Source organism: Physeter macrocephalus, chromosome 8 (assembly GCF_002837175.3).
Source record: "Physeter macrocephalus isolate SW-GA chromosome 8, ASM283717v5, whole genome shotgun sequence".
Classification (NCBI taxonomy): Eukaryota; Metazoa; Chordata; class Mammalia; order Artiodactyla; family Physeteridae; genus Physeter; species Physeter macrocephalus.
The window spans coordinates 19,749,660-19,775,803 of NC_041221.1; the positions used below are offsets into that span (position 1 = coordinate 19,749,660).

Genomic DNA, 26,144 nt, shown 5'->3' on the forward strand with positions numbered 1-26,144 from the left:
GATAATCTTCTTTCTTCTAAACTAAAGTAGATCTCCCCCCAAAAGTCAATTACAGCCATGTGCCAGAACTGGATTCTTATCTCCTCAGCTGGCTACTCTCAGCTGGGAACAAGAATAATAAACCAGTCAGCATCAGCATATATTCCCAACGTTGCCTTTTCATTGGCAGAATATGTGAAATCCCTGAGAATTTTTTGCATGTCACTCTCCTGTTTGCTAAGGAAAAGGAGCATAAAACTTTTCTTTCAAAGATGGAATGTTCTACATCATACTGCTGGTTTTCACATTATTTTGCTGTGACCATGGAGTATCCTCCGTGGTAAACTAGTGCCGTTTGGAAAATACAGGAAATAAGGAGTTAAATGCAGCAGGTCTTTTTATTACTGAGGAAATATTTACCTGCAGGGAAATGCATTTCTTATAGGTGTACAATTGGGTTTTAACAAATGTATTCCCTCATGTTACCAGCATAAAGCTAGAATGTTCCCTTTTGCCCCCTTCCAGTCAATCCCCTTCCCACCCCAGTAAGCAACCATTGTTCTGATTTCTGTCACCGTACTTTCATATTGCTTATTCTGGAACTTCATAATTGCCAAGCAAAGCTTTCACATTTTGCCATTAAATATGATGCTTTCAGTTTTACATAGTTACCTTTTATCAAGTTGAAAAAGTTCCCTCCTGGTCCTAGATTGGTAAGAGATTTTATCACAAACTTACGTTGACTTTTATCATACTTTTTTTTTCTTCATCTATTGATATAAATGTATTTTTCTCCTTTATTCTGTTAATGTAGTGAATTGTACTGATGGGTTTAAAATTATTTTTCATTGATTTTTGAATGTTAAACCAACCTATATTCCTAGGATAGCTTTACTTGGTCATAATCTATTATTCATTTTTATATTTTGTTGATTTGATTTGAGACTATTTTGTTCAGGATTTTTATATCTATGTTCTTTTTGTTGTTGTTGTTTATTTGTTTATTTATTTATTTATTTATTTATTTATTTATTTATTTTTGGCTGTGTTGGGTCTCCGTTTCTGTGCGAGGGCTTTCTCTAGTTGTGGCGAGCGGGGGCCACTCTTCATCGCGGTCCGCGGGCCTCTCACTGTCTCAGCCTCTCTAGTTGCGGAGCACAGGCTCCAGACGTGCAGGCTCAGTAGTTGTGGTTCACGGGCCCAGTTGCTCCACGGCATGTGGGATCTTCCCAGACCAGGGCTCAAACCCGTGTCCCCTGCATTGGCAGGCAGATTCTCAGCCACTGTGCCACCAGGGAAGCCCAGTATCTGTGTTCTTGAATGGTATAATTTAGAAATTTTTTTTCTTAAAATTACCATTCAAGAATTTATATCAAGGTTATGCTGCCCTCAAAAAATGATTTGAAAGTGCTCCCTACTCCTTTGCTTCTTGAAGAGCTTGTAATAAAATTTCTATTGTTTCTTCCTTAAAGTTTTCTTAGAACTTACCAGTGAATCCTATCTGTGGGAAGGTTTTTGTAATCACTAATTCAACTACACTAACACATGTAGGTTTATGCAGAAGAAATTCCTAGCTAGACTGATCAGATTCATTGGAAAAAAAAATTAAACATCAAAAAATGACACAGGAAGAGACCTTTTCCAATGAATTTTTTTGTTTTACCTGTTTTTTTTTGGGGGGGGGATTACCAAAAGTTGTTTGTAATATTCTCATTTATCCCTTGAATGACTAAAAGATCTATAGTGACATTTCCTCTTCCATTCCTAATAATGGTAACATGTGTTTCTTTATCTCTTTTCTTGGTCAATCTAACTAGAAGTTTATCAGATGAATTAGTCCTTTCAAAACATCAGTATTTATCTTTATTAATTTTTAACAGAAATATTTGTTGGGTTCTTTTCTATTTCATTAATGTCTGTTTTGTCCTTATTACATACTAAGGCTTAATGTGACTTTTTTTTCCTTGCTGTTTATGGGATAAACTTGGATCACTGACTTTAAAAATTTCTTCTTTTCTAATATAACCATTTAACTATAATTAAAGCTAGTAATCTTTTTTCTCAGCAGCATTATTAACATATATCCTGAACACTTTTAGATGTTGAGTCTTTAATGTTATCAGCTATGAAATATTTTCTAATTTAAGTGGTGATTTCTTCTTTAACCCATGCATTATTTAGGAGTACACTATTTAACTACCAAATAATTGGTGATTCTCTAGACAGCTTATTAATTTTGATTTCTAATTTTGTTCAATTTTATCAGAGAATATACCCTATAAGTATACTTTTGAAATTTATTGAAACATATTTCATAGCTCAGCATTTGGTCTACCCTGGTGAACATTCTGTGGCCACTTGAAAGAATTGTGAATTCTGCAGTGGTCAGGTATAGTGTTCTAGATATATCTATTTTGTTAATTTGTCTGATAATATTGCTTATAGCTTCTATATCCTCTGCAATTTTTGGTACTTGTTATGTAACAATTTAATAGATATGAGCGTTAAAGTCTCTAACAAAGATTATGTATATTTCTATTTCTCCCATTAGTTCTATTAGTTTTTGCTTTGTATATTTTGAAGCTGGGTATTTAGGTGCAGGCACATTTAGGATTTTTATGTCTTCCTGACTCTTTCATTAATATACAATAACTTTATTTTATCTTTGATAATGTTACTTTCCCTTGAATTATACTTCATCTTACGTTAATACAGCCACATCAGCTTATTTAGGAATACTCTTTGCATGATATCTTTCCCCACCCTTTTACTTTCCATTTCTCTGTGTTTTTATATAAAATATGTCTGTTGTAACATCCTTTAGTTTGGCATTGCTTTTCTATCCAATTGAACAATCTATAGCCTTCCACTGGGATGCTTAATCCATTTATATTTAATGTAATTGTTGACATAGTGGATTTAAGTCTGCCATTTTGCTATTTGTTTCCTATTGTTCTCATCCCTTTTTTTTGTTTGTTTTCTTCTGGATTAAACATGCTTTTAAAAATTCTATTTTTGCATCAATTTGCTTTTTAGCTATATTTTCTTGTATTTTTAGTGGTTACTCTAGAGATTACAGCTGCATCTTTAATTTACAACCTACATAGAATTAGCATCATGTCACTTTATGCAAAATTCAGGATCCTTACAACAAATAAGTCCATGTATCCCTCTTTCACAGTATGTACTATTGTCATCATGTATTTTATTTCTATGCATTCTGTAAACCACATGACACAATGTTAAAATTTTTGTTTTAAAATAATGGGTTGCTTTTAAATAAAATAGGGTCATCTTTTATATTTACCCACATGTTTGCCATTTATTATTTATGCTTTCTTATATGCTTTCTTATAGATCAGTTTCAAATTGTATCATTTCCTTAGGGGATGAAGAACTTCCTTTAGCACTTCTTGTAACACAATCTGTGGCCACAAAGTATGTCAGGTTTTCTTTATCTGAAAATGTCATTAACTCACCCTCAGTTTTGAAGAACACTTTTTCTGAGTACAGAATTCTAAACAGTTTATTCTTTTTTTTTCCTTTAGACACTTTAAAGATATAATTCCATTTTCATCTGGACTCAGCTGTTTCTGATAAAATGTTTGTCATCATTTGTATCTTTCTTCTAACATTTCTAATCATTTGTTTAGACAATTCAGCAAGCTATGCATTTGGGTTATTTTAAGTTTCAGTTCCAGAATTACTGTTTGGTTCTTTTTTTATAGTCTATATTTCTCTAGGGAATGTCCCATTTGTTCACTTATTATGTCCATTTTTAAAATATATTTTTAACATATTACGTATGTTACAATTATATATTGTAACACATTGTTATTTTATGTTACATGTATTTATATTATGTTATTATAATAGGTGAATTCTTTCAATCCCCCGAGGCTTGTTTTACTCTTCCTCAGGGCTCGTCTATTCTGGTTTTTCCTTAGCCCTAGGGCATGGCCTGTACTCTAGTTTGTGGTTCTTACTCATGAGACGTAGACACCCGGGATGCTCACTGAAGTCTCTCCACTTTGTGTGGCCAGAACACTGCTGTCTCCTAGCATTGTGCATCTCTGTCTTCTAGCCCTTATCAGCTTTCAGCCTAAAGCTGTTGCCCTCTTTCAGGACACTTGGAGTCTCATCCTGTGCATCGACCATTCACTCCCCAGATAAGGACCTGCAGGAAATCCTCATGGAGACCTCTGGTGCTCCCTACTCAATGCAGCTTTCTCCTTTCTGGTCCCATTCCCACAAATTCTAGCTATTTCTGCAGCCCCAACTCTGATCTGTGCACCCTCCATTCAGTGAGACTGCTGTCGTCTTCATGGGAACCATGCCCTTGCACCGTGGTCCACAAAGTGTTCCCAGACAGAGAGCTGGGCAAAGGTGACGCCCACCTTACAAATTCCCTTCTCTTGAGAACCACGTACTGTGTTGCTTGTTGCAAGAGTCTGAAACAACCTGCCCACACATTTTGTCCAGTTTTATAGTTTTTATATGTAGAAAAGTAAGCGTGGTACCAGTTACTTCACAATGAACAGTAGAGAAAATACCTTTTGAAAAATATCCATTAAAGTCAATATTTTGAGCTTATTCCCTATGATGTGAAATTGTTTTTCAATCCAATTAAACTTAACATATTTTTCTTTTTATGAGTTTAATTCTACTTGTGTGGCCAGACTCTCTAATATAATGAATCTCAACTTTAGATACAGCGTGACAATTAGATTCTTTATTTTCCATATGAGTTAAAGCATCTCAAGAAATTCTCAATTATAAAAGTTAATTTTTTAAATGAACTCCTACTGAAATTTTATGGGAATGGGTTTATTAGGGTGAAATGTAAAGATCTGGAAGTTTTCTGACTGAAGAATATAAAATAATAAATAACAAGGAAACTACCCAGTGCCTCAACCACCACTTGGCACTTAAGGCCCATTCAGTAAGACTTTGCTGGGAAGGGTGATAGATGGGTGGATGACGTTTTAGACAGGGTTGATCCTTTTTTAAGTACCACGTGCCATTTAGTTTGGAAAGTTAAGAGATAACACGAATGCATATGCATTCTTCTTTTGGATAAATAGATGTGTATTTGGTGTGTATGTGTGGGTGTTCACATACTTGTTTATAAATCCACACACATATATGGCCATGGCTTTCTCTGTCCACTGATGACTTGTTGATAATCAAAATTAGTGATAAAAGCACACCACTGCTTGAAAAACAAATAATTGCAATAAATTATATATCCTATTATAACATCATTTGTATATGCATTTTTAGTTTGTATTTGTGGAAAGTCTGATACTGACAGTTTGAGAAAACTAATCTGGTGGCATTCTATTCACAGTATGGAAATGCCACAGTAAATCCAACACAGTCATCTGAAAATGTTTGTTTTATTTGGGGTATTAGGTTGTGATGTTAAACTTAACTAAGTCAGTATTATCAAAATAAGTCATTGTGAACGTAGCTCTTAAATTATGGGAAGGAATAGCAAGTGAGAGAGCCTTCATTAAAGAGAGTACAGTATTCCTTAACAGCAAAGATGAAAGCAAGAGTGAACTCTGTACATGGGCCTCAACTTTCTTCTTCTTAAGTCAAGTATTAGTTATTTTAAACATTGTGTCTTTATCAAGTCACTCTTCTGCTTCGTCAACATTGCTTGGTGGCCTGACCCTGCAGTCTGAGATGCAAGATGCCAGAATTACTTTGAAATGTGGTCACCTTAGTGTCCTGGGTACTGTTGGTAAATTGGGAACCCACCCTCCAATCCAGCAGGTATTTCATTCCAACTTCCTGGCCCTAGAACCATGATTTAATAGGGTCTTTGTTCCAAGAGGACCCTGAAGTTTTATTAAGAATGTAATGACCTACAACCATAATGCAGAATTTAATACAACCGTTGTACATTATGTCCAGAAGTTAGCAGTTAAGTCAAAGTATGATAAAACTGAGAGGAAGTAGTCGGTTTTTGGTTGTTTAGATAATAAAATAAACATTGTTTGAGGTACTAGAATTTTTATTTGTTTTCCAGGATAGAATGTCACATTTTTATTAAATGACCGGCAGTTACATCTATCGGGCACCAAGGTCTCGAATCCTTTTTGATATGTTGGAACACAGTAACATGAATTATATATTTCAAGGCTCTTGTAACTCTGATTTATTTCTGCCTGGAGGCCTGGAATTGGGAATTGAGCAGCTTCCAGAATGAGGCTGAAATACACAGATGGCATAAGCTGGGCACAGACTGAGTTACAGTCACATGCTTTAGTGGTGAGCTGTCACCAGCATCCTATACTTGAGAGCTTCTTACTTAGAAAACTTAAAAACTATTGCCTTCAATAGTATCTTCCATCCATATTTCTTTATTCTTCAAAATGTTCCCCCAAACTACAGTGTAAGAATATTATGAAAATCCTTTGAATATGAGTCTAGGTGTAGTGTTTTCATATCATAAGGTCACCCTCTTAAGTCATCTTAGAAGTTTTTATGATCACAATTCACTGATCACTCTTCATTTCATTTTACACTAAAAATGTTCCGGCTCATTCTGTCCAAGGTTTCCCTAGAAACAAACTAACAGATGTTCAACTCAGAAAGCATTTATTGAAATCCAGCCAGGTACTAAACACTGTTCCAGGTATTGATGACAAATACATAAAAATAATTTAACATTTTAAAACACCATTTATTTTATCATCTTGCATCATCCCTGAAGCTGCCTCCGGACTTAGTACCACTGGCTCCCTCAGGCCACAGCCATGAACCCAGGCTGGGGGCTGGGATTGAGCTCACATCTCCTCACACCTTTGAAGTGAGAAAGGACACTGATATGAGTTTGGTGCTTGTTAGGTGCCAGGCCCTGAGTTGGGCACATTACCTACCTATGACGCTTCATTCAGCCCCCAGGACAAGTCGATGGGTGGTTGCATTCAGGGAGGATACCGGGACTCTGCCTGCCCAGGTCTGCCATGCCCGATTCACACCAGACATGCTTACCTCCTCGGAAGCCCAAACCCTCTCCTGGACCACTGTGTCCATCCCCCGCTGACCCAACCACAGGAGCAGGTATCTCTGTCACATCCACCATTCACTTATCATTCACTTATCCATCCGTGTGTTCATCTCTTTGTGTGTGTGCACACCCAGCCACCTAAATCAGTAGGTCTCTGAACCAGCACTCACGGGCAGGTACGCCTACCCTGCACCACTGTCTGGATTCTGGCTTTGATCCACCATATTTCCACCCAGATGTTAAGCCGGGGTCCACAAGTTCAGGTTTCGAGGGAGCTTTATTTATATCCTGGTTTCTGTCAAGATGTCATCCCGGGAAGCAAACAGAGCTTCCCAGTTGTCTCTTTGGAGACTTACAGATGCCCAGGCCCCTGCTTTTATGGATGCCTTGAGGTCCTCTTATGACTCTGATCTCTAACCACCGTTCTGGGCAAGAAGAGAGGCTCCCAGCACAGCATGCTAATTAATGTCATGAGAGCCAGGAAAGCACTAACCACCAGCGTGACACATTTGCCCCAGGAGCACTTAATGATTCTGGAGGACTCCCAAGAAAATGAAGTTTAGTGGTACAGTGATTGTAATCTTAAGAGGTTACTATGAATACCTTGAAATAAAAGCAATTAATTGATATCAAAATTAAAACATTGACAGTTTGCTTCTTAACAGTCCATGCTCTGAAAAGCTGTCTTATTAGTGAGAGATATACAAGCAGAAAAAAAATATAAGGCAGTGCCTTTTAACAAATGCCTTAACTTTTAAATATAAAATAAGAACATTTATAAAGGAGATTTGAGAATTAGTTTTATGAAGGTAAAATTAATATGGATTATTAAAAGGGAAATCCTTCAAGAGTTCACTCACACAACGCAGAAAGTCTCCTGTGAGCACATCTCTAGCATCATTGAAACAGAAAAAAAAAGCACAAGTGCCGTGAAATGCCATCTTTCAAGCAAAATTAGGTGGAAGTTTTGCTGTGTTGCATTTTCTTTATAACACGAAAACACCCAGTAGATGCAGCTATTAAATGACTTGGGAAATAGTGCAGCACTTGTTCAAATGTTCAGAACAGTTGTGCAGATAATTTAAGAAATGTTTCCATCGTGTGCAGTTGAAGCTACCACCAGCATTCCTGAAGGTCCCATCATTTCATGAGTCCTGCTGCTGACTGCCCTTCACTAAGATGTTCCCTTGGGCTCAAAATGATATAGCAGTAAAAAGAATTCCTTATACTTGGAGAGGCCTTTATTGTGTATAAATCTCAGATCTTGTTTTATTTTATTGACAAATCAGCCGTGTAGGGCTTCCTTCCTCTGCACACATCTTTCTTCTTTCTCATCTTCCTTTGCATGAACCCTTCATTCCTTCCCCCTTGAATGTGCCATCCTTGAGCTCAAGAGTTGGCTCAGATGTCCATCTTCTCTGACTCCTTCCCTGGGTCCTCCAGGCAAAGCCCTTTTCTCCTGGCAAGCCCACCCTGCACTGTGTCCTTCCCCTTGTAGGGGCACCTCTCCCCATGTGCACCACATGGTGATTTACAGCTAATCTGTCCCTCTAAGACCATTCTTGAGAGGGTAAGTCTGGTCATATTTCTTATGGAACCTCCTGCCTAGTAAGATAACTGGCATATTCTAGGACGTCATCGAAGATTTGGGGTTGGTGGATGAGTGGGTGGCTGGATGAATGGATAGTTGGATAGAGGAATGGACAAGGAGAGGTTAGTGAAAGGTAGGATGGAGAATGAATTATAAAATGTTAGGTTTTACTGGGTTTTTTAATTTTAATTTTTCACAGTTTTCTTCAGTGCCTGGATTAAGCATATTTTACTTTTTAATTTAGAAAGTGTAATTTTGTTAAACGTATGATGAATAAATATAAATAAATAGAGCTTCAGGGATAGAATTAAATTGAAGCCAGTCTAGAACATGAGCCTTCTAGGTCCTCACTCTATCATATGCACCTACTCCTAAGTAGATGTCAGCTTTCAAATTATATCAGTTGTTTTTCCCTTAAATTTTTCAGTGATATTTTATCAGAGTTGTATGGATCATTTGTAATACTAATGACCTTTTTTTCTCCTTTAGGATATCTGTAAAGCCCTGTGGTGCCACCGGATTGGGAGGAAATGTGAGACTAAATTTATGCCAGCGGCAGAAGGCACAACTTGTGGGCGTGACAGGGTAAGGAGCTAATCTTGGGTACATACATCATATTCAGATGTCAGCCTTTCAACCATGCATCTTTCCTCCACTTGCCTTGGTATTTTGCAAGCCCATCTTTCTGATATATATGTCCATATCTATACCCATGTCAAAAGATTGTGTTTAATTTATATTAATTCTATGAAGAGGACTCCCCTTCGTACTCTTCCAGTGATATAATTGATGAGCTGCCTGGAATAAATAGACATAAATGTCAGGCAACAGGTGATGGCTGAATCTGTTTAATGAAGGAAAATGTTAAACTCTTGACCACCTTTTAATCAAATAAAGAACCAGCATTCAGCAGTTCTGTTAAAGCCTCAAAGCATCAGCTTGAAGACTGTGGAATAGATCCGTCTGACCTATTGCTGCTCCTGTGAAAATGAGAGAGGTGCTCTTGTGGGGAAAAGAAGAAATTCATAAGACAGCAAGTTTATTACTAACTGGGAGATGATGACAATTCTGTCATTAACACCTAAAAATAAATCATCTTAACACTCAAGAGTAATCTTTTAACCCTTTTGATTTAACCTGTGATTGTATTTTTTTCAGAATATAAAAGACTATTGATAAAGATAGAAATATCTTAGAACCAAATTGTCACTGTAACCATTTTCATCCATATGTATCTGAACTTTTTAGTGATGCTAATGAGAACGAAAGAGAAATCTATGCCTGAATATCATTGATCCAGGATGTTTAAAGCCCAAAGTAAACCTATCATACCATAAACATATTTAAATGTGAATACAAATAGAAAGGATTTAAAGTATTAGGAAACAAGGCTAACATAATGCTTTTGGGTTAAATTATTGCAAAGTTGACTGAGGAAATGAAGAGAAATGAAGTAAATTTGCTTAAGAATAGCACCCAGCAACCATTCATCCTACATGTGTTAATATGCTTTATTTGCAGACTTTCCCAGGGTGAGACTGATATTTAAATCCTTCTAGGGATGTAGGCAGCAGTAAATTAATCCATAACAAAAACATCTAATTAAAATGCTTTTAGGGCTTCCCTGGTGGCACAGTGGTTGCGCGTCCGCTTGCTGATGCAGGGGAACCGGGTTCGCGCCCCGGTCTGGGAAGATTCCCACATGCCGCGGAGCGGCTGGGCCCGTGAGCCATGGCCGCTGGGCCTGCGCGTCCGGAGCCTGTGCTCTGCAACGGGAGAGGGCACGGCAGAGGGAGGCACGCATACCACACACACACAAAAAAAATGCTTTTAGTTTCTTGAAAGAGAAAATAGATTTGCCAAGGTACTGCAATGTGGAAGTACCAACCGTTACGGGATACCAGGGAATTTACCTGAACATTAACTGCAGGTGATCACGACTCTTTGCACATAACTGTCTAAAACTGATAAAATTTTGCAAATCTGATAGTTTGCAAAATTATGCCTATTTCTGGAAAGATTGGCAGCCCTTCCATTGTTGCCTTGGTGATGGTTCACACAGGTATGGTGTGGTTCTCCAGGTGTCCTACTTCCTTTAAAATCTACTATTTTCCTTGGATGAAGTTACAGCTGTGATGCTACCCATATATCCTTGTTACATTCTATTTACCTTGAAAGCAATTAAATTGGTTTTCATTGGTATTTTAAAATATTTTTTCCTGGTGTTTCCCCATATTGAAAAGAATTAGAGCACACATTAAGCCGGACTGGATGCCTACAAATTACACAGCGTTGAGTGTCCTGCCCAGGATTGAATGGCTGCCCAGTGGCCGTGCTGGGACAAGCACCAGAAGTTCATGTAAAAGCCCCCTTTCGTGTTAGTTGTGTCATCCTGTATCACTGGTCCACAAGTGTCCACGAGGTTTATTGATCGAGAAGCGTGCATTACCAAAAGTCAGTATCTCAGTACTTTGGAATATTCCAGAGCAACGGATGGGCTGTAGATAACTGACAACACCTGTACTGCTTACGTGCGTCTTTCTCCTGGATGGGAACCTATTTTCCTCCATCTGCTACCAACGCAGAGGCTCTGCATGGGTATGCATGCTGGTGACCTGAGTGGACAGTGCATCTTTCAGTGGCAAGCACTGGACTAAGAACATTATATACATTGAATCCTCACAGGCACCCTGGAGGGTGAGCCTAGGGCAGCCCCCCACTGTACACCAAAGAACTCTTCCAGGAAAAAGACACTCGGTTTCTCTGCTCTCATGCCATGAGATATCCAGAACAGGGGTCAGGACCACAGCCCGTATGCATGCTGAAGCAGATTCCGGTTCTTTAATGATCCCTAGTGGAAAATTAAACCAGCTCTCACCTTGTGATTAAGTTGCAAGTGGTCTGAGGCATTTGGCCTGTGTCATTGCGTTGGGTCTTTGGAACAAGCCAGTCTGGTGGTCTCCCTCATCTGTGATGTTCACAGGAGGACGGGCAGGCTCAGGGCACCTGAGTCAGTGCCCCAGGTCACACACCTAGTTGAAGTGATATGCAGGGCTCATCTTCACCTCAAGAACCGTGTACGTTCTTGTGCCTCATTATGCTGCTGCCCTGTCTGTATGGGGTTTAAGTGTGACAGTGGATTCCCTGAACAGTATCACAACAGGGTGTGAGCCTTATCGTGACATCACACTGTCCAAGATAAAGCCTCTTTCATAAGCCACACTCTCCATCGGTAAAATGTAAAATTGTGATAAACATGGGATTGTTCTCAGAAATACAACTGGTGCTTCAGCGGACATTTTATGTGTCTATTTCACACAAGGGTCTTACCCCCGACCACCCCAATGACTGGCTCCACAGGTCTGTGATCTGCATGAAATTAGAGTCAAAATTGTATGTATGCATTTCCGTGTTTGTGTGTCTACATGCACCTAGGCATTCCCCCCAACCTCCTTGGGAGAAGATGTAGTGCTTTCTCCTCAGAATCTCAAAAAGTTTTCTTAAATAATTTTTAAGGATAATCACTTAAGGATACTCCTGGGCATATATCTGGAGAAAACCATAATTTGAAAAGATACATGCACCCCAATGTTCACAGCAGCACTATTCACAGTAGCCAGGACATGGAAGCTTCCTAAATGTCCATCGAGAGATGAATGGATAAAGATGTGGCACATGTATACAATGGAATACTACTCAGCCATAAAAAAGAATGAAATAATGCCATTTGCAGCGACGTGAATGGACCTAGAGATTATCATACTAAGTGAAATAAGTCACACAAAGATGAATATCATATGATATAGCTTATATGTGGAGTCTAAAAAATGATACAGATGAACTTACTTATACACAAAACAGAAAAAGACCCACAGACATAGAAAACAAACTTATGGTTAACAAAGGGAAAGGGAGGTGTAAATTAGGAGTTTAGGATTAACATGTACACACTACTGGATGCAAAACAGATAACCAATAGGGACCTACTGTATAACACATGAAACTATACTCAATATTTCTTAATAACCTATAAGGGAAAATAATCTGAAAAAATGGATATATATGTAAGTATAACTGAATCACTTTGCTGTACACCTGAAACTAACATAACATTGTAAATCAACTATACTTCAATTAAAAAAAGGATACTCTGGCAAAAACAAAAAAAAATGCATTTGTAAGACTTTTAATTGCAGCAATAATTATCAAAGCAAAAGCCTGGAAATGATGCAAATGTCCGTCAGAGGGGACTGGTTGGAAATATACCTAATGGAACGTTTTGTAACTGCAACAGAGGAAGGAGGGATGTGTCTATCTTCTTCTGTGGAATGAACTACAGAACATATTGTTAAATGAAAAAGCAGGATGGAAAAAGATGTGGGTAATATGGGGTCATTTATGAAAGAAAAGGAAATACTAGTCTGTATATAATTACTTTTATTAAAAACTAAAAGGATAAACTCTAAATTAAAAAAAAAGTAAACATTTTCTGTAATTTTAAAACAAAACTAGACCAAGTTTTATTAAAGTAATTCATAAACATCCCAAGCAAAATGAAACAATCTAACCTAAATAGGTTCCATTTAGGCTTTAAGTCAAGTTATTGGCTTAACTATGACCACAACAGGAATTATCCAAGTGACTTCAAAACCCAGCAGTTTGTGCATCCCAAGTAGAATTCATCCAGTAGACACCAAGTACTGCAAGGAACCTTAAACAGTTCAGCAATCATATCAATATTGATAGGTTGGTTTTGCTATTCTAAAACTATTATTTTTATAGACTCCTACACAATGCTTTGCCGGCAGAATGTCAATTGTGCCCAGTGAATGGGTCCATCAGTGGGAAAACCAACACCACTGAATGCACGCTAGATCTTGTGTAGTTTTTGCTTGTGGTGGAAGTGAAGAAACCATGTAGATTTTAGCAGAATTAACATCTCTGAACGCTTCTCTGGAGAAAGGGGAGCTGATAGCATCTCCAGCCTCATAGGGACAGGAGGAGGCCGGTGTGGGTTGTTTCGTGTCCTTAGAAAGCTGTGTGACCTCTGACATGCATCACTTATAACCTCCAGGCTCCCAGCCCAGGTGCTTTGGAGCAAAAGCACAGAGCACCGGCCAGAAATGACAAGGTGTTGAGCCACATGGAACCTCCAGCTGGATTTTTCTACCTGACAGTCAGTCTGTTCCGACAGCGAGAGGTGAAGAGAACGTTGTTTCCAGGAAAGGTTAGAGCTCATACACCTGAGAGGTGAACAATTGGACTGAGTGTTCCTGCAACACGACTTAACTACACGTGTTAGATTCCAGCAGCTCCGACAGACATCTGAAAATCATTTTGCCCTGTCCCTTCCCTTTATGTGGGTTTATAGAACAAGGCTAGGTCTGGAAAGAAGAAAAGAAGCTGCATTAAATGTATTTTTATTATGTGCTACCTGAGGGTAGGTTTGCTGATGTCTGCCTATGTGACCAGACTCCCCACGGCTCAGCATTGCAGTAGTGATGTACCTACTCTCTACCCACAGGTCATATCACTGTTTTGTTTTTTTTAATTTTCAGTGGTGCCGCGGAGGGCAGTGTGTGAAATATGGTGACGAGGGCCCCAAGCCCACCCACGGCCACTGGTCAGACTGGTCTCCCTGGTCTCCTTGCTCCAGGACCTGCGGAGGAGGGGTGTCTCACAGGGACCGGCTCTGCACCAACCCCAGGTGAGAGCCCTGGACCTCCCTCCTCATCAACACCCATCTCTCTGCTGCGAACTTTCCAAACAGCGTGTGGACATAAGCTCGGTGAAAAGAATTCTGTACTCCCCATATTACTGTAAAAGAACGCTAAGTCAGAAAGCCCTTTTACTCAAGCATTTATTGTACAACGATGTCTCTGTGGTATAATTTAAGATGCTTAAAACTACCTGATCACAGCAAAAGTAACAGAGCCGACAGTGATATTCAAGAACTGGATTTTAACCATGCTTACATGAAATACCAAGGTTCTGCCTAAAATAAGGAGATAAATCATAAGTATAGAGAACACAAATCAATGGATAAGAATCAGTAAGAACAATTTTTTCAGGTGAGAAAACCAAAGTCTTGGTTTTTCATCAAATATATTTCCCTTCACAACATGCGGTCTCAGTGTGTCTTCTGTAGAAGACGAGGATGTTAAAAGCAGCCACCAATGCAGCGGAATGAAGGGGTTTTTCAGCTCTCCTTTTGCGCCTATATGCGTTTAACTTATGTTAAGACTAAGTAAAATGATTTATTTCAGTCCTGTCTTTAACGCACGAGACCTGATTGGTCCCCTGCATCGACAGGCTGCTCTCGCGCTGGTGTGTCCACGTGAATTCTAAGGGGTGAGCGGGGTGTTTGCGGTCTCTTCCAACCAGTAGAAGACGAGCGCTTGTTCTGTCCCCATCCGGTGTCCTCGCCTTGTCGCCAGGAGGCTGGTAGGGGAAAGAAGTTGCCATCCGGACAGCGAAGTCTTTGAATTTCAGTCTCAGTTCTGCTTTTCCCAGCTGCCCTCCTGTAGTCACCCCCTCCTTTATGGAATTCGGAGAACACGATGCTCGCCCCGCCCCCTACAGGGAGACGAGCAAATACGTGCACACTCGCTTCCCAAATTCTAACCTGTTCTACCAATGTTGCAATTATTTGCACACTCAATAGAAAAGGAAAATACTACCCATATCATTACTATGTAAGAAAATGCCAGTGACTTCTTAGGAATGCACTTCTTTTAACTGGTGACCGTAAGTATCTTTAACATTATGGGCTCCATCTCCCTAATAAGCCTCATTTCAAGGGAGGGGTGAGTAGCTATTCAAAGGCAAGGTTTCTAACTGTAAACTATACATTCCAGACCATCGAATGGAGGGAAGTTTTGTGCGGGCTCCACGCGAACTCTGAAGCTTTGCAACAGTCAGAAATGTCCCCATAACAGTGTCGACTTCCGTGCCCTGCAGTGTGCCGAGTACAATAGCAAACGGTTCCGAGGATGGTACTACAAGTGGAAGCCGTACACCCACGTAGAAGGTAAATCTCAAATCCCACTTTCTGGTGGCAGCCTCGGACTTCTTTACTCTTTAAAGAACTATGTGATCAATAGCGTGCATCCAGATAGACCGAATTGCTGTTAGGGCGATGTCACAGGTTCTTTTCCTGTGGTTAGATTGATTCTGCCTGCCCCAAGGCCACTGGCATCTTATCTAAACTTGACCAGCTGTGGGCTCAGAATAAAAGCAAACAAGATAGAGAGCATGTGCAAAATACCATGAAACCTTTAAAGAAGTGATAAAGCACTCAAAGTAGACGATGTATTGGTAATGAATCAATTCTTTTTTAATACAAATTATGGTAGTTGATGGTGATATGGTGATGAGTATGTCACCCATTGAACACTCATTATTGCCAGAGAATGAAAGCAAATTCATGTCTTTTGGAAAATCAAATAATATACTACATATCTGGAAAGTCTTGATCTACAATTTATAAACCAGGAAGTTTATTTGTACCATATATAAGATTTTACTCTCCAGTTGAAGAGAAATATGTATTGTCCTTGTAACTTGAACTCAGTAGCTCAAGAAGCATAATTGAAAGATAAATTCAAAGAACACCTAATCATCTCATTCTTTGAAAATGAGGGTACTGTATTGTCCAAGAAACACTTGAGAAATACATGAGTTGAGCCATCTCATCTGGCACTTCACTTTTACCATCCCAATATATATAATGTTATCATGGTGAGAGTTTTACAGAACCAGCAAATTCTGGAAGGAAAATTTAAGCAGTTCCAAACAAAGCTTTTTTTGTTGGGTTTTTACTCCTAAAATTAAGTAAAAATTAAGAAAAATGAAGCCAGTGAGAAACAAAGACACAGGAGAAAATCGAAAGAACTTCGAAATTGGGGTCAAAAAATCTGTGTGCTATTCCTGGCTTTGCTAGTCTGCAGTAAATAAATTCATTAATCATGGAAGCACATATTAAATTTGATTCTTAGAATTATTCAGTTGGGTCTCTTATCCTGCACTATAAAGAAAATATTTGTACTTGAGTCTCGGGCCTGTGAAAACTCCTAAGGCAGATAAATTTTTATTATCAACTGTTCTCTTCTTTACCAAGAAGAGAACAAAGGGAAAGAAAAAAAGGTTTCTACAAAAGGTCATGTTAGCCATATAAATCATAAATCCTTGAAATGGATTACCGAGAGAGTATGTGAGCTTGATCTGCCAATCTGAAGTATATAATGAGACCTATATTCTCCATGTATCAGTGTTTTTTGACAATCCATTATATTTATTTAAAAAACAATGTTCTCTGGAGATTTCATCCAAAAGTTATTCTCTTTATCAGTTTAAAAATATTATGTATTTTAGTAAATGCATTAGCTACTAAGAAATTTTGTGATTATTTTAAGTATTTTATTACACTTTATTTGTAAGAACTTTGTGTATTGCTACAAAATAGTAGTGACTTTTTGCATTCCTAGAAAGAGTAATTAATTATACTAGTAAAATAGTTGAACAGTCACGTAGTTCAAGTCAACAAATGTTTATTGAATGCCTACTATGTGCCAACCACTGTGTACGGAGCAAGGACCGATAAAGGACACAGTCAAAAACAAATTAAGGGGCTTCCCTGGTGGCGCAGTGGTTGAGAGTCCGCCTGCCGATGCAGGGGACGCGGGTTCGTGCCCCGGTCCGGGAAGATCCCACATGCCGCGGAGCGGCTGGGCCCGTGAGCCATGGCGCTGAGCCTTCGCGTCCGGAGCCTGTGCTCCGCAACGGGAGAGGCCACAACAATGAGAGGCCCGCGTGCCACAAAAAAAAAAAAAAAAAAAAAAAATTAAGAGTGAAGCTTTAAAAAATATTTTTAAAAATTCAAGGGGAAAAACCAAGCCTAAAGAGGCAATTTATAAAAAATGTCTTTGCAATGTATTATTGTGTGGGAGTTATTTTATGGGCAAAAAAGAAAAAAAAAGTCTATCTAAAATTTAGAGCAAAAAAATGATCAGAGCTTAAGTATCTTTCTTATTTGTGTTTGTGTGTGTATTTCTTTTTAAGATCAGGACTTATGCAAACTCTACTGTATCGCAGAAGGATTTGATTTCTTCTTTTCTTTGTCAAATAAAGTCAAAGATGGGACTCCATGCTCGGAGGATAGCCGTAATGTTTGTATAGATGGGATATGTGAGGTAATAATGATCATTCATTCATTCAACAAACATCTCCCAACAGTCTGCTTTACGCCAGGCATCCTGTAAGGGGCTAGAGAGACCAGACATTTAAAACACACCCTTTCCCTCCAGGTCACAGCCCAGAGGGAGAGAAAGCCAGATGAACATCTGTGGAGACAGGCAGTGGCTTGTGGCAATGGAGGGGTGTGCAGAGAGCACGCTGGGGGGAAGGGTGGAGCTTATTCTCTCTTAGATGTGGACCTAAGAGATTTTTAGGTTCCTCAGGGAAGGGAAAGGGAAGAGGGGTGTTGGGGAAGCAGGGAGGGGAACACAGGGGTACAGGAAATCATGGGAAGGTAGCAACCAGTTCAGGGGTCAGAGTACCCAGAGGCAGGCCGAAGCTGGGGGATGCTGAGGAGGTGAGTGAAGGGGAGAAGCTCGCAAAGGGCCATTTGCTGCGGGGACGAGGACCTGGGGGTTTTATCCACATGTCCCTGTGGAAGGCACTGGGACTGGGGGCGCGTAGAGTCGCCCAATCAGACGGCGGTAGCCGGGCAGTGGCGCCACAGTAAAGGAAGGCAGGGGCAGCACAGAGACAGGGGCCGCTTCACAGCTGTTGAGGGGGTCTCAGGAAATCGGCAGCCTCACTTCTGTTGGAGAGGGACTCAGGGCACAGGCTGGGAAAGATAGGCGACTAAGTGAACGCAAAGTTCTGAGCTTGTTACCAGGCACAGAAATGAGATGTAGGAAGAATTTTATTATAAACAAAGGGAGGGTGTTACATGCAATGGTCAGATACATTGCATGTAAATAATGGGCTTTTCAGTGAAGAAGTTACTCAATATTCGTATTCAGTGGAGTGCAAAGACCTTGGTCCCGGGTCTGATTTTCTCTAGACCATGACCGCAGTAAAGTTGAATCATACACTCAGACCCTCAGTGTAATCGTTTGAATGCATGAAGATTAGACTAAATGATTCTGTTCGGATCTCTTTCAGCCTGAAAATGCTCAACTGTCCACCCATTGTGTCTAATTATCAGTTGATTTGTTAAATATGTCATTGTTGTTATGTATTCTTAATGATACAGTATCACAGTCCTTTATTTGTAATTCTGAAATCCAAAGATGTGTGAAATGGAAAGTTTATTTGACTGTAAAAGATAAGCCGACCTGAATTTATCGGGTGGCAAAACTGCCTTGAATTGGTGCGACTATCTTCAGTTATGTTTATCCTGCTCACTGTCGAGATGTGCGCATGCGCATTTTAGAAACATCGTTGCTGTCCGGAGCCCTGCAGGGACTCTCACGGCATATGCGTGTTAATTACCTTACCACAATCCAAAAAACTCTTGAGTTCTGAAATGCATCTGGCCCTAGGATTTCAAACAAGGGCTTGTGGACTCTAGTTCATCCATCATTTCTGAATGGATTTTTTACATAGCTAGCCTGTATTCTTTGCTAGGAAATATAAAATTGGCAAGCATCACAGAATATATAAACAGCTGCTAAAATTCTAGACAGTAGCCAAATGTGCCTTTTACATAATTTATTGCTGGGAATAATCGCCCTGTGGACTGTGTGCCTCCTTTGCCTCTGCACAAGGTGATTCAGAAAAGCACAAGGCGAATTCCAGTGGAACCTCGTGAGGCCACATTGCTTGTCATTTGCGCTAAGTGCTTTATATCGGTCTGAAATTTACCCACGTCTCCCACATGACAACCCGATAGGTTCAATTCTGGGCTCAGTGTAGGACAGTCGTTTAGCAATTCCAAAGAGGACAGGGTATGTTTGCCACGCGAAGGTCTCCTCCTTTGGATGGAAGCGTAGTTGACAGTCTTGCAGTGCACATACTGGGTATCCAATAAATATTTGTTAACTCTCCCGTGTTGGTGAAACTTTCAACTCGACAGGAAAAGGTTTGTGACTTCGCCCCTGTTGTCTTGTCTTTCATGAACGACACGTGACCTCGTGGGTCCCACAGAGAGTGGGATGTGACGAAGTGCTGGGATCCGATGCTGTGGAAGACTCCTGCGGTGTGTGCCGGGGAAATGACTCCAGCTGCACAACGCACAAGGGCCTCTATGCCAAGCAGCACCGTGCCAACCGTGAGTCCACCCACCGGAGCTGCCTTCCTGGCTGAGCAAAGAGCGAAAGGAACCACCTGGTGGGAAGGATGGGAGGTGTAGTGCAAACAGCAGACAGAGTCCTGGGAGCCCTACACAGACTCCTTGCCTGTTTTGCTGCTCAAACCTTCTGTTTTGATTGGAAGTGGTTGCTAGGGTATTTGAATTCAAGTGGCTTTTAGAAACAGTGAATATTACAATAGCTCTGCTCCAATTAAAAAAAAAAAAACAAACTCATGTATAGGACTCATGCAACTGGATTGCTAAAACAGAGCTCCAGTTTCCAAATTCTGATTCTCAAGGTTTGGTTATGGAGAATAGCAGGTGCTTAGGGATTTGCCTTGGCAGTACTGAGTGAAGCATCACATCCTCCTCCTTCCTGTCTCCTTTGCTCTAGAGTATTACCAGATGGTCATTATTCCTTCTGGAGCCCGGAGTATTCGCATCTATGAAATGAATGTATCTACCTCCTACATTTCTGTGCGAAATGCACTCAAAAAATACTACCTGAATGGACACTGGACAGTGGACTGGCCCGGCCGGTACAAGTTTTCAGGAACTGCCTTCGACTACAGACGGTCCTACAGGGAGCCCGAGAGCTTAACCTCCCCTGGGCCAACCAATGAAACATTGATCGTGGAGGTAGATTCCAGCCGCTTGGTCTCAGGGCTTGGATTTGGGGTCTTAGGGTGTTTTTGTAGGTTCAAGGCTACCGGCAAAATATTACATCCACACAAAATTGTTTGCAATTAGATGGTGTCTCAGAAACAAAACTAATCAATACATAGACTGAATGGGCCAGCGGACTTGTTTGGATTGCCTTTCATTTCTAGGCACTTGATGAGATTTGTAAATATGCACATCGTGCAGTCCCCGTTTTTGCATCTTGATCAGTCAATTTTGACAAAAATCTGCTTCTCTCCTGTAAGCTCTGTGGCTCTGAGAAGCGGCCACTGTGGGTGGCTCTGTGCGTGCCTGTTTGGGTGGGACCAGCATTCCGCCGAGTTTTGCGGAAATGGGAGTGAGGTGAGAACCCAGCACCTGGGCCCAGTGCCTGGCAGGGGACTGCACACTCACACCCCACGCAAGCCCCTCTGTGCTCTACCCCAGATGGCAGAGGCTCACGACATGCAAACGGGCATCTTCTAACAACGTAATTTGTCCCCAGGGGACCGGGCAGGTGGTGGCAACAGGCAGTGGACATGCTAATTTCCTACTTTTTTGTATTTCTGTGCACATTTAAAGAAAAGACTGGTTCAAAAGTTGCCCCCTCAGCCCACACCTATGGGTGCAGGTGTGAACCACCCACAGGCCCTCCACCTGCTCTCCAGGCCTGGCAGCCCCGTCCCGGTGTCCTTGCATCTTCCTGGGAGACACCCCATCTCCACACGTCCCGTTGCCATCGCCCCTCCTGACCCGGAGCTGCTTCCTCCACCCCTTTATAAGCATGTTCACTGTGAATTTCTGCCTTGGTTATTTCTCTCCCCCCATCTCGGGCTTTTAGCTTTAATACCCATGAAGAAAGAGAGATCGGTCAGGGTTGAAGGTAACTGAGGCTTGTTGGGAACCTGTTTCCTGTGCAAGAGGCTCAGGATGTCAGGTGGCGGAGCGGCTCAGTGGTCGTACAGTGAGGCCACCTGTCCAGGGCTCATACCTGTCCTGCAGCATCTTCTCCAACTAGACTCGAGCTGTGTTGTCAGGGAGGGAACTGTGGGGCCAAGGAGTTTAGGGAAGCTCCAGTGACTTCATCCACTGGAACCTCCCATCAGGGACCAGTGAGACTCCAAACTTCAGAGGTGGGATTTCTATTAATAAACAGGCTGATGGTGAGGTTTCCAGAAAAGCCTCTCGCCCAGGTCGAGGGATCGATACCTTTATTGGTCCATGTGGTCGAGTTTCCAGCTAGGAGGTGAAGAAGACTCCAAGTGCAATTCCATGTGCTGAGCTTTGCTCACAGGTGTGCCCAAGCTAAGAGATCTTTACTAGTAAGATGCTTCTCTCCTGGAGCCATACAGTCCATGCCAGTAGGCAAAAGTCCTCTGCATCCCATCACAGGAGGAAGTACTCTGAGTTAGCCTTCATCCTGCATGGATGAGACCCAGTCACCTGTTTTTGGTGGTTTGGAACTCACTAGGAATTGTGAAGGTGCTTTTTAGGTATCATTTTCTGATTTGCTCAGATGGAGAGCATTGCTGGGGCTCCCAAGGTAACACGGAGGGAAAGAACCAAATGCTCTTGTTAGGTGGTAAAGGCTGTGGAAGAAACACTAAATGTAAAAGGCAAAAGAGTCAAAGGTCTATACATTTTATAGATGAGCCTGTGTCTAGTGTAATTCCTGTTTAGAAAGTTAATGTAAATTTTGGAGGATGGACAGTGTTTATTACTGTAATCATCTTCTGATGGATATGTCTGGTGTTTCAAGTAGTTTAAAACAAATTAGCTTCTATTTATTGGTCCTAATTCAACTCATTTTCTTTTTCCCTTTCTTTTTTTCTAGCTTCTGTTTCAGGGAAGGAACCCGGGCGTTGCCTGGGAATACTCTGTGCCACGGTTGGTGGGTGAGAAGAAGCTCAGCACCCAGCCCAGCTACACGTGGGCCAGCATCCGCTCCGAGTGTTCCGTCTCATGTGGAGGGGGTAGGTCACTTCCCACGGCTGTCCTGGTGACAGGCACAGAGGTGCTGAGAGCCTTAGGGCCATAGCGCACACTGCCCTCGTCTCCATCACGCTGCCCTTGTCTCCATCATGCTGCCCTGGTCCTCGTCACGCTGCCCTGGTCCTCGTCACGCTGCCCTGGTCCTCGTCACATCCTGATGAGGAGTCCAGGGCTTCCGCCTGAGGGAGGTACTAACCTTTCTAGAGGCAGAGTAGAGAGCAGTACTGCTGAGTGTTACTTGAAAACTTGAGCTGTTTTCTCTAATTCATCTATGTCAGCGTGTGGCCTTAAGGTTTAGTGAATTGGTTTCTGCTTTCCATCTAATTTAAGATTTTTGAAAGGGTAATTTTATTTGAGACTATTAACATGAAATTCACTCAAATTATTATACATTTCATGTTGATGGTGAGAAATAGAAACTTGCATGGAAACTATAGTGATACAGAGTGAGGTTTTTGGCAAATGGTCTTGTTCAAAAGATTTGCTGGAAAAAATTTTGCTGTAAAGTCATATTCTTAAATTCACTCAGAAAGTATAAGAATTTTACGAAAGTTGCAGTGAAAATGACAAGAAACAACCTGTCGAAAGAATTTCACATGAGGATAGATGGGTTTATCATCTTAATACCATAAGAATTTTAAGCCCATGATTAATTGATAAAGCTACTTCACTAGAGGGACATTTTTAGCTTAGAGCCAGTATGCACTATCTGGTAAAGGGTGGAGAATAAATACATGCAAACTTAGAAAAAAATATTAAGTTCTATCTGATATTTTAAAAACAGACAAGTTTCCATTCGGACAAATGGATTTCAGCTTTGTGCCTTCCAGGTTTTAATAATTAAGAAATTAATCCAGACAGTACTATATATTTAAGTATAATGGTACACAAACGAGAATAGTACAGATTTAGAATATAATGAATAAATAAGGAAAAAAATAAAAGTAAACTCATGCCTTCTTGGTAGTTGCTCTAAATAAATGAGATGAAGAAAATAAAGGAAAACTGAATGATTAACCAAAAAATAAGTCCAAAAAGTTAACACTAGATACTTAATATATATTAATTCTTCTCATTAAAAACTAAGAATAAAATATTTAAGTCGTATTTAAATTCTGACATTAAGAGCTTTCTAAGGTGAAATAGAATCCCCTTCTGTACAGCAGGCTAGCAGCAAATGGCTCTAAAGGCAACTAGAGAAAAATGGGATGTCCTACCCTGGTGATGGACCCACGGGAGCTGCCGTTTTACTCCATTCAGAAAGAAAGTAGAACAGAACCACACTCGTGGGCATCTCTGTGTGTGACCTGGGAAAGTTAACCTACTTATTTCCCTTCCCTCTTCCTTATAACCATCCTCTACGACTCTCTTGCCCATATTGGGTATGCTTGATTTTATCTGTCCCTATTTAGGATTATGTAACAGTGTTTGATTAAAACAATAAGTAAATCAGAAAGCCTTCTATTTGTGTAAGGACATTACGATTTTCACGTGGTGAAAGGTGTGTAATGAATCACGTGGCAGCGTCTGTAAAGATGTCTGGTCCATGAGAGTATTTCATTAGCACAGTTGCCCTCACATCTTCCCTTTGAGAGTCAGGCATGCAGATAGATGCTCAGTTTCCTCAGAACCGACCAAATTACCCGTCTCAATAGCCTGAAAAACACCGAGTGGATGATCACCGTACTAGCAAATCTCCTAATTTCACCTAAGGACTAATTTTTATATTGAGGTTTCTAGAGGAAATCAACCCAAAACCCATTCCCTAATCATTTGCCTAAAGAAGTGTGTTATAGAGTCAGCGAATGGGTGTTTGTTTTTAATTTTGATGGAAAATTCGTGGAAAATCAAGGTTTCTCAACTCAACAGCAAGAAGGACTGTGGGATGCCCGTCCTCTATCACCTTGTGTAGGCTGCGGCTCTTCCATTCAGTCCTCCGGTGGTAACGCCCATGCCATACCGCTCCCAGGACTCAGCACCTAATCAAAGCATCCCCTCCCAGGCCACATGAGAGCACTTGTGAAATCCCATGGGCTTGAATTGAAGTGAACCCTTCCATATTTTCCTAAAGGGACAAAAGCACAACCTCACCCTCCCTTCTCTCTCTCTTTCCTCTCTTGTGTCCCCAGGGATTATCTTATTTTCTGTACAAACGGGAGGAAAATTAGAAACACATCACTGTAGTTAACTGAGCACCTGCTATGTCTTGTCACTTACACGGCTTTGTGGAAACCCTCAACAGGGCTTAAAAGTCGAAAGAGTCCACGGAGGCTAGAGGCAGCCAGATCGGGTTCAGGTCGTGGCTTCATTTTATCTGCATGCTTTATATTTTGAAGATTTCCACTTGCATAGACCTCCCAGTAACCTGGATTTGGAACCTTTGAAGCATCTTTTACTTAGCTATCTTCTTGTGACTTTAATGTCTACAAGGGGGTCTTTAAAGGAACCAGTTAGGGACTTAATGAACTGGGAGAAGATACCTGGGAAATCCCCCACCTCTTGTTTCATTCCAGAGACATTACCTGGCTTCAGTAAAGAAGGATAATCCCGTTTCCTTATCTGTTCTAATGGGCCTGTCTCTCTATAGAAAATAAGATTTCCTGACAGTGCCTCTCATCTTCTTTCCTGAAAGCTTCCTCTGCTCTTTTTTTACCCTTTTCACTCACTTTGATGACATAACCATGGGATTTTATTTCAGTTATCCTTCTTAGTCGTGCCTTGACCGGACTCTCACTGGGGCATTGGTGATGAGCAAGGACTCATACAATGAGATGCTAAACCTAGAGCATTTGGGGGGATAGGAACCAGCTTAGCCGATTATGTCCTACTCTAAGATAAGGGCTTTTTGACATGGTGGTGACTTCACCAGACTCTTGTTGACAGTGTAAAGGCATCAGCAATTTCTCAAAACTACATATGCTGCAATTTTTAAAAATCTACTTCAGTGATTCAGTCGGTTCAATGCTTTTCAAATAGTAACGAATTTCAAACCTCTGCTTTACTTCCTCATGAAAAGGCTTATTCAGATGTGGCTTATAGTTACGTTTAATTTATCTGATATGCATCATACAATGTCTGGGGATTATCATCTTTCAAATGGAACTATTCATCTGGTTCACAATTAGAGTTCCTCAGACAAATTTTAAAACTGGCTTGTAAATCAGGCTCTTTCATACTTTCCCAGTAATGTTCTCTTCACCATCTACAGATATTTCTAGGGCTTAAACTTTAATCAGCTTAGTGGTTAGGTTTAGAAAATGGAATAAAAAATAAAATGGAATAAAATTATGTATTAGCAACCTTGCCCTTGTTTTGTTGATATGAAACCATTCATTCATTCATTCACTGTTCAGTCAGCAAACATTTGTGGGTGTCAATCTGAACCTCAAACTTCTTTAAGCCGCATGGGGAAAAGGTAGAGACCTTTGCTAATTCTCTCTGTTTCTGAAGTGGATGATGAAACACCGATGTAATTGTTACTTTATATGAAAAGTATTTAGTGACTTATTAGTATTAAGGCTAATTGAAACATGGTACCTCTGTACAGCTCAACCAAGGCGTTGAGTACTTACATTCTTCCTGAAGTGTGCAAGGCACCACGC

At 40.6% G+C, this 26,144-nt stretch overlaps 1 protein-coding gene across 1 annotated transcript in view; it reads left to right on the plus strand.

The window, feature by feature from the left end:
- ADAMTS16 (ADAM metallopeptidase with thrombospondin type 1 motif 16) overlaps nt 1-26,144 on the plus strand; it is a 158,397-nt gene that overhangs the window by 65,923 nt on the left and 66,330 nt on the right. The window contains exons 11-17 of the mRNA XM_024122323.1: nt 9,081-9,176; nt 14,150-14,298; nt 15,449-15,621; nt 17,652-17,782; nt 19,746-19,869; nt 20,285-20,529; nt 22,385-22,523. Of these exons, the coding sequence (XP_023978091.1) occupies nt 9,081-9,176; nt 14,150-14,298; nt 15,449-15,621; nt 17,652-17,782; nt 19,746-19,869; nt 20,285-20,529; nt 22,385-22,523 (1,057 nt within the window). The remainder of the gene's footprint in view (nt 1-9,080; nt 9,177-14,149; nt 14,299-15,448; nt 15,622-17,651; nt 17,783-19,745; nt 19,870-20,284; nt 20,530-22,384; nt 22,524-26,144) is intronic.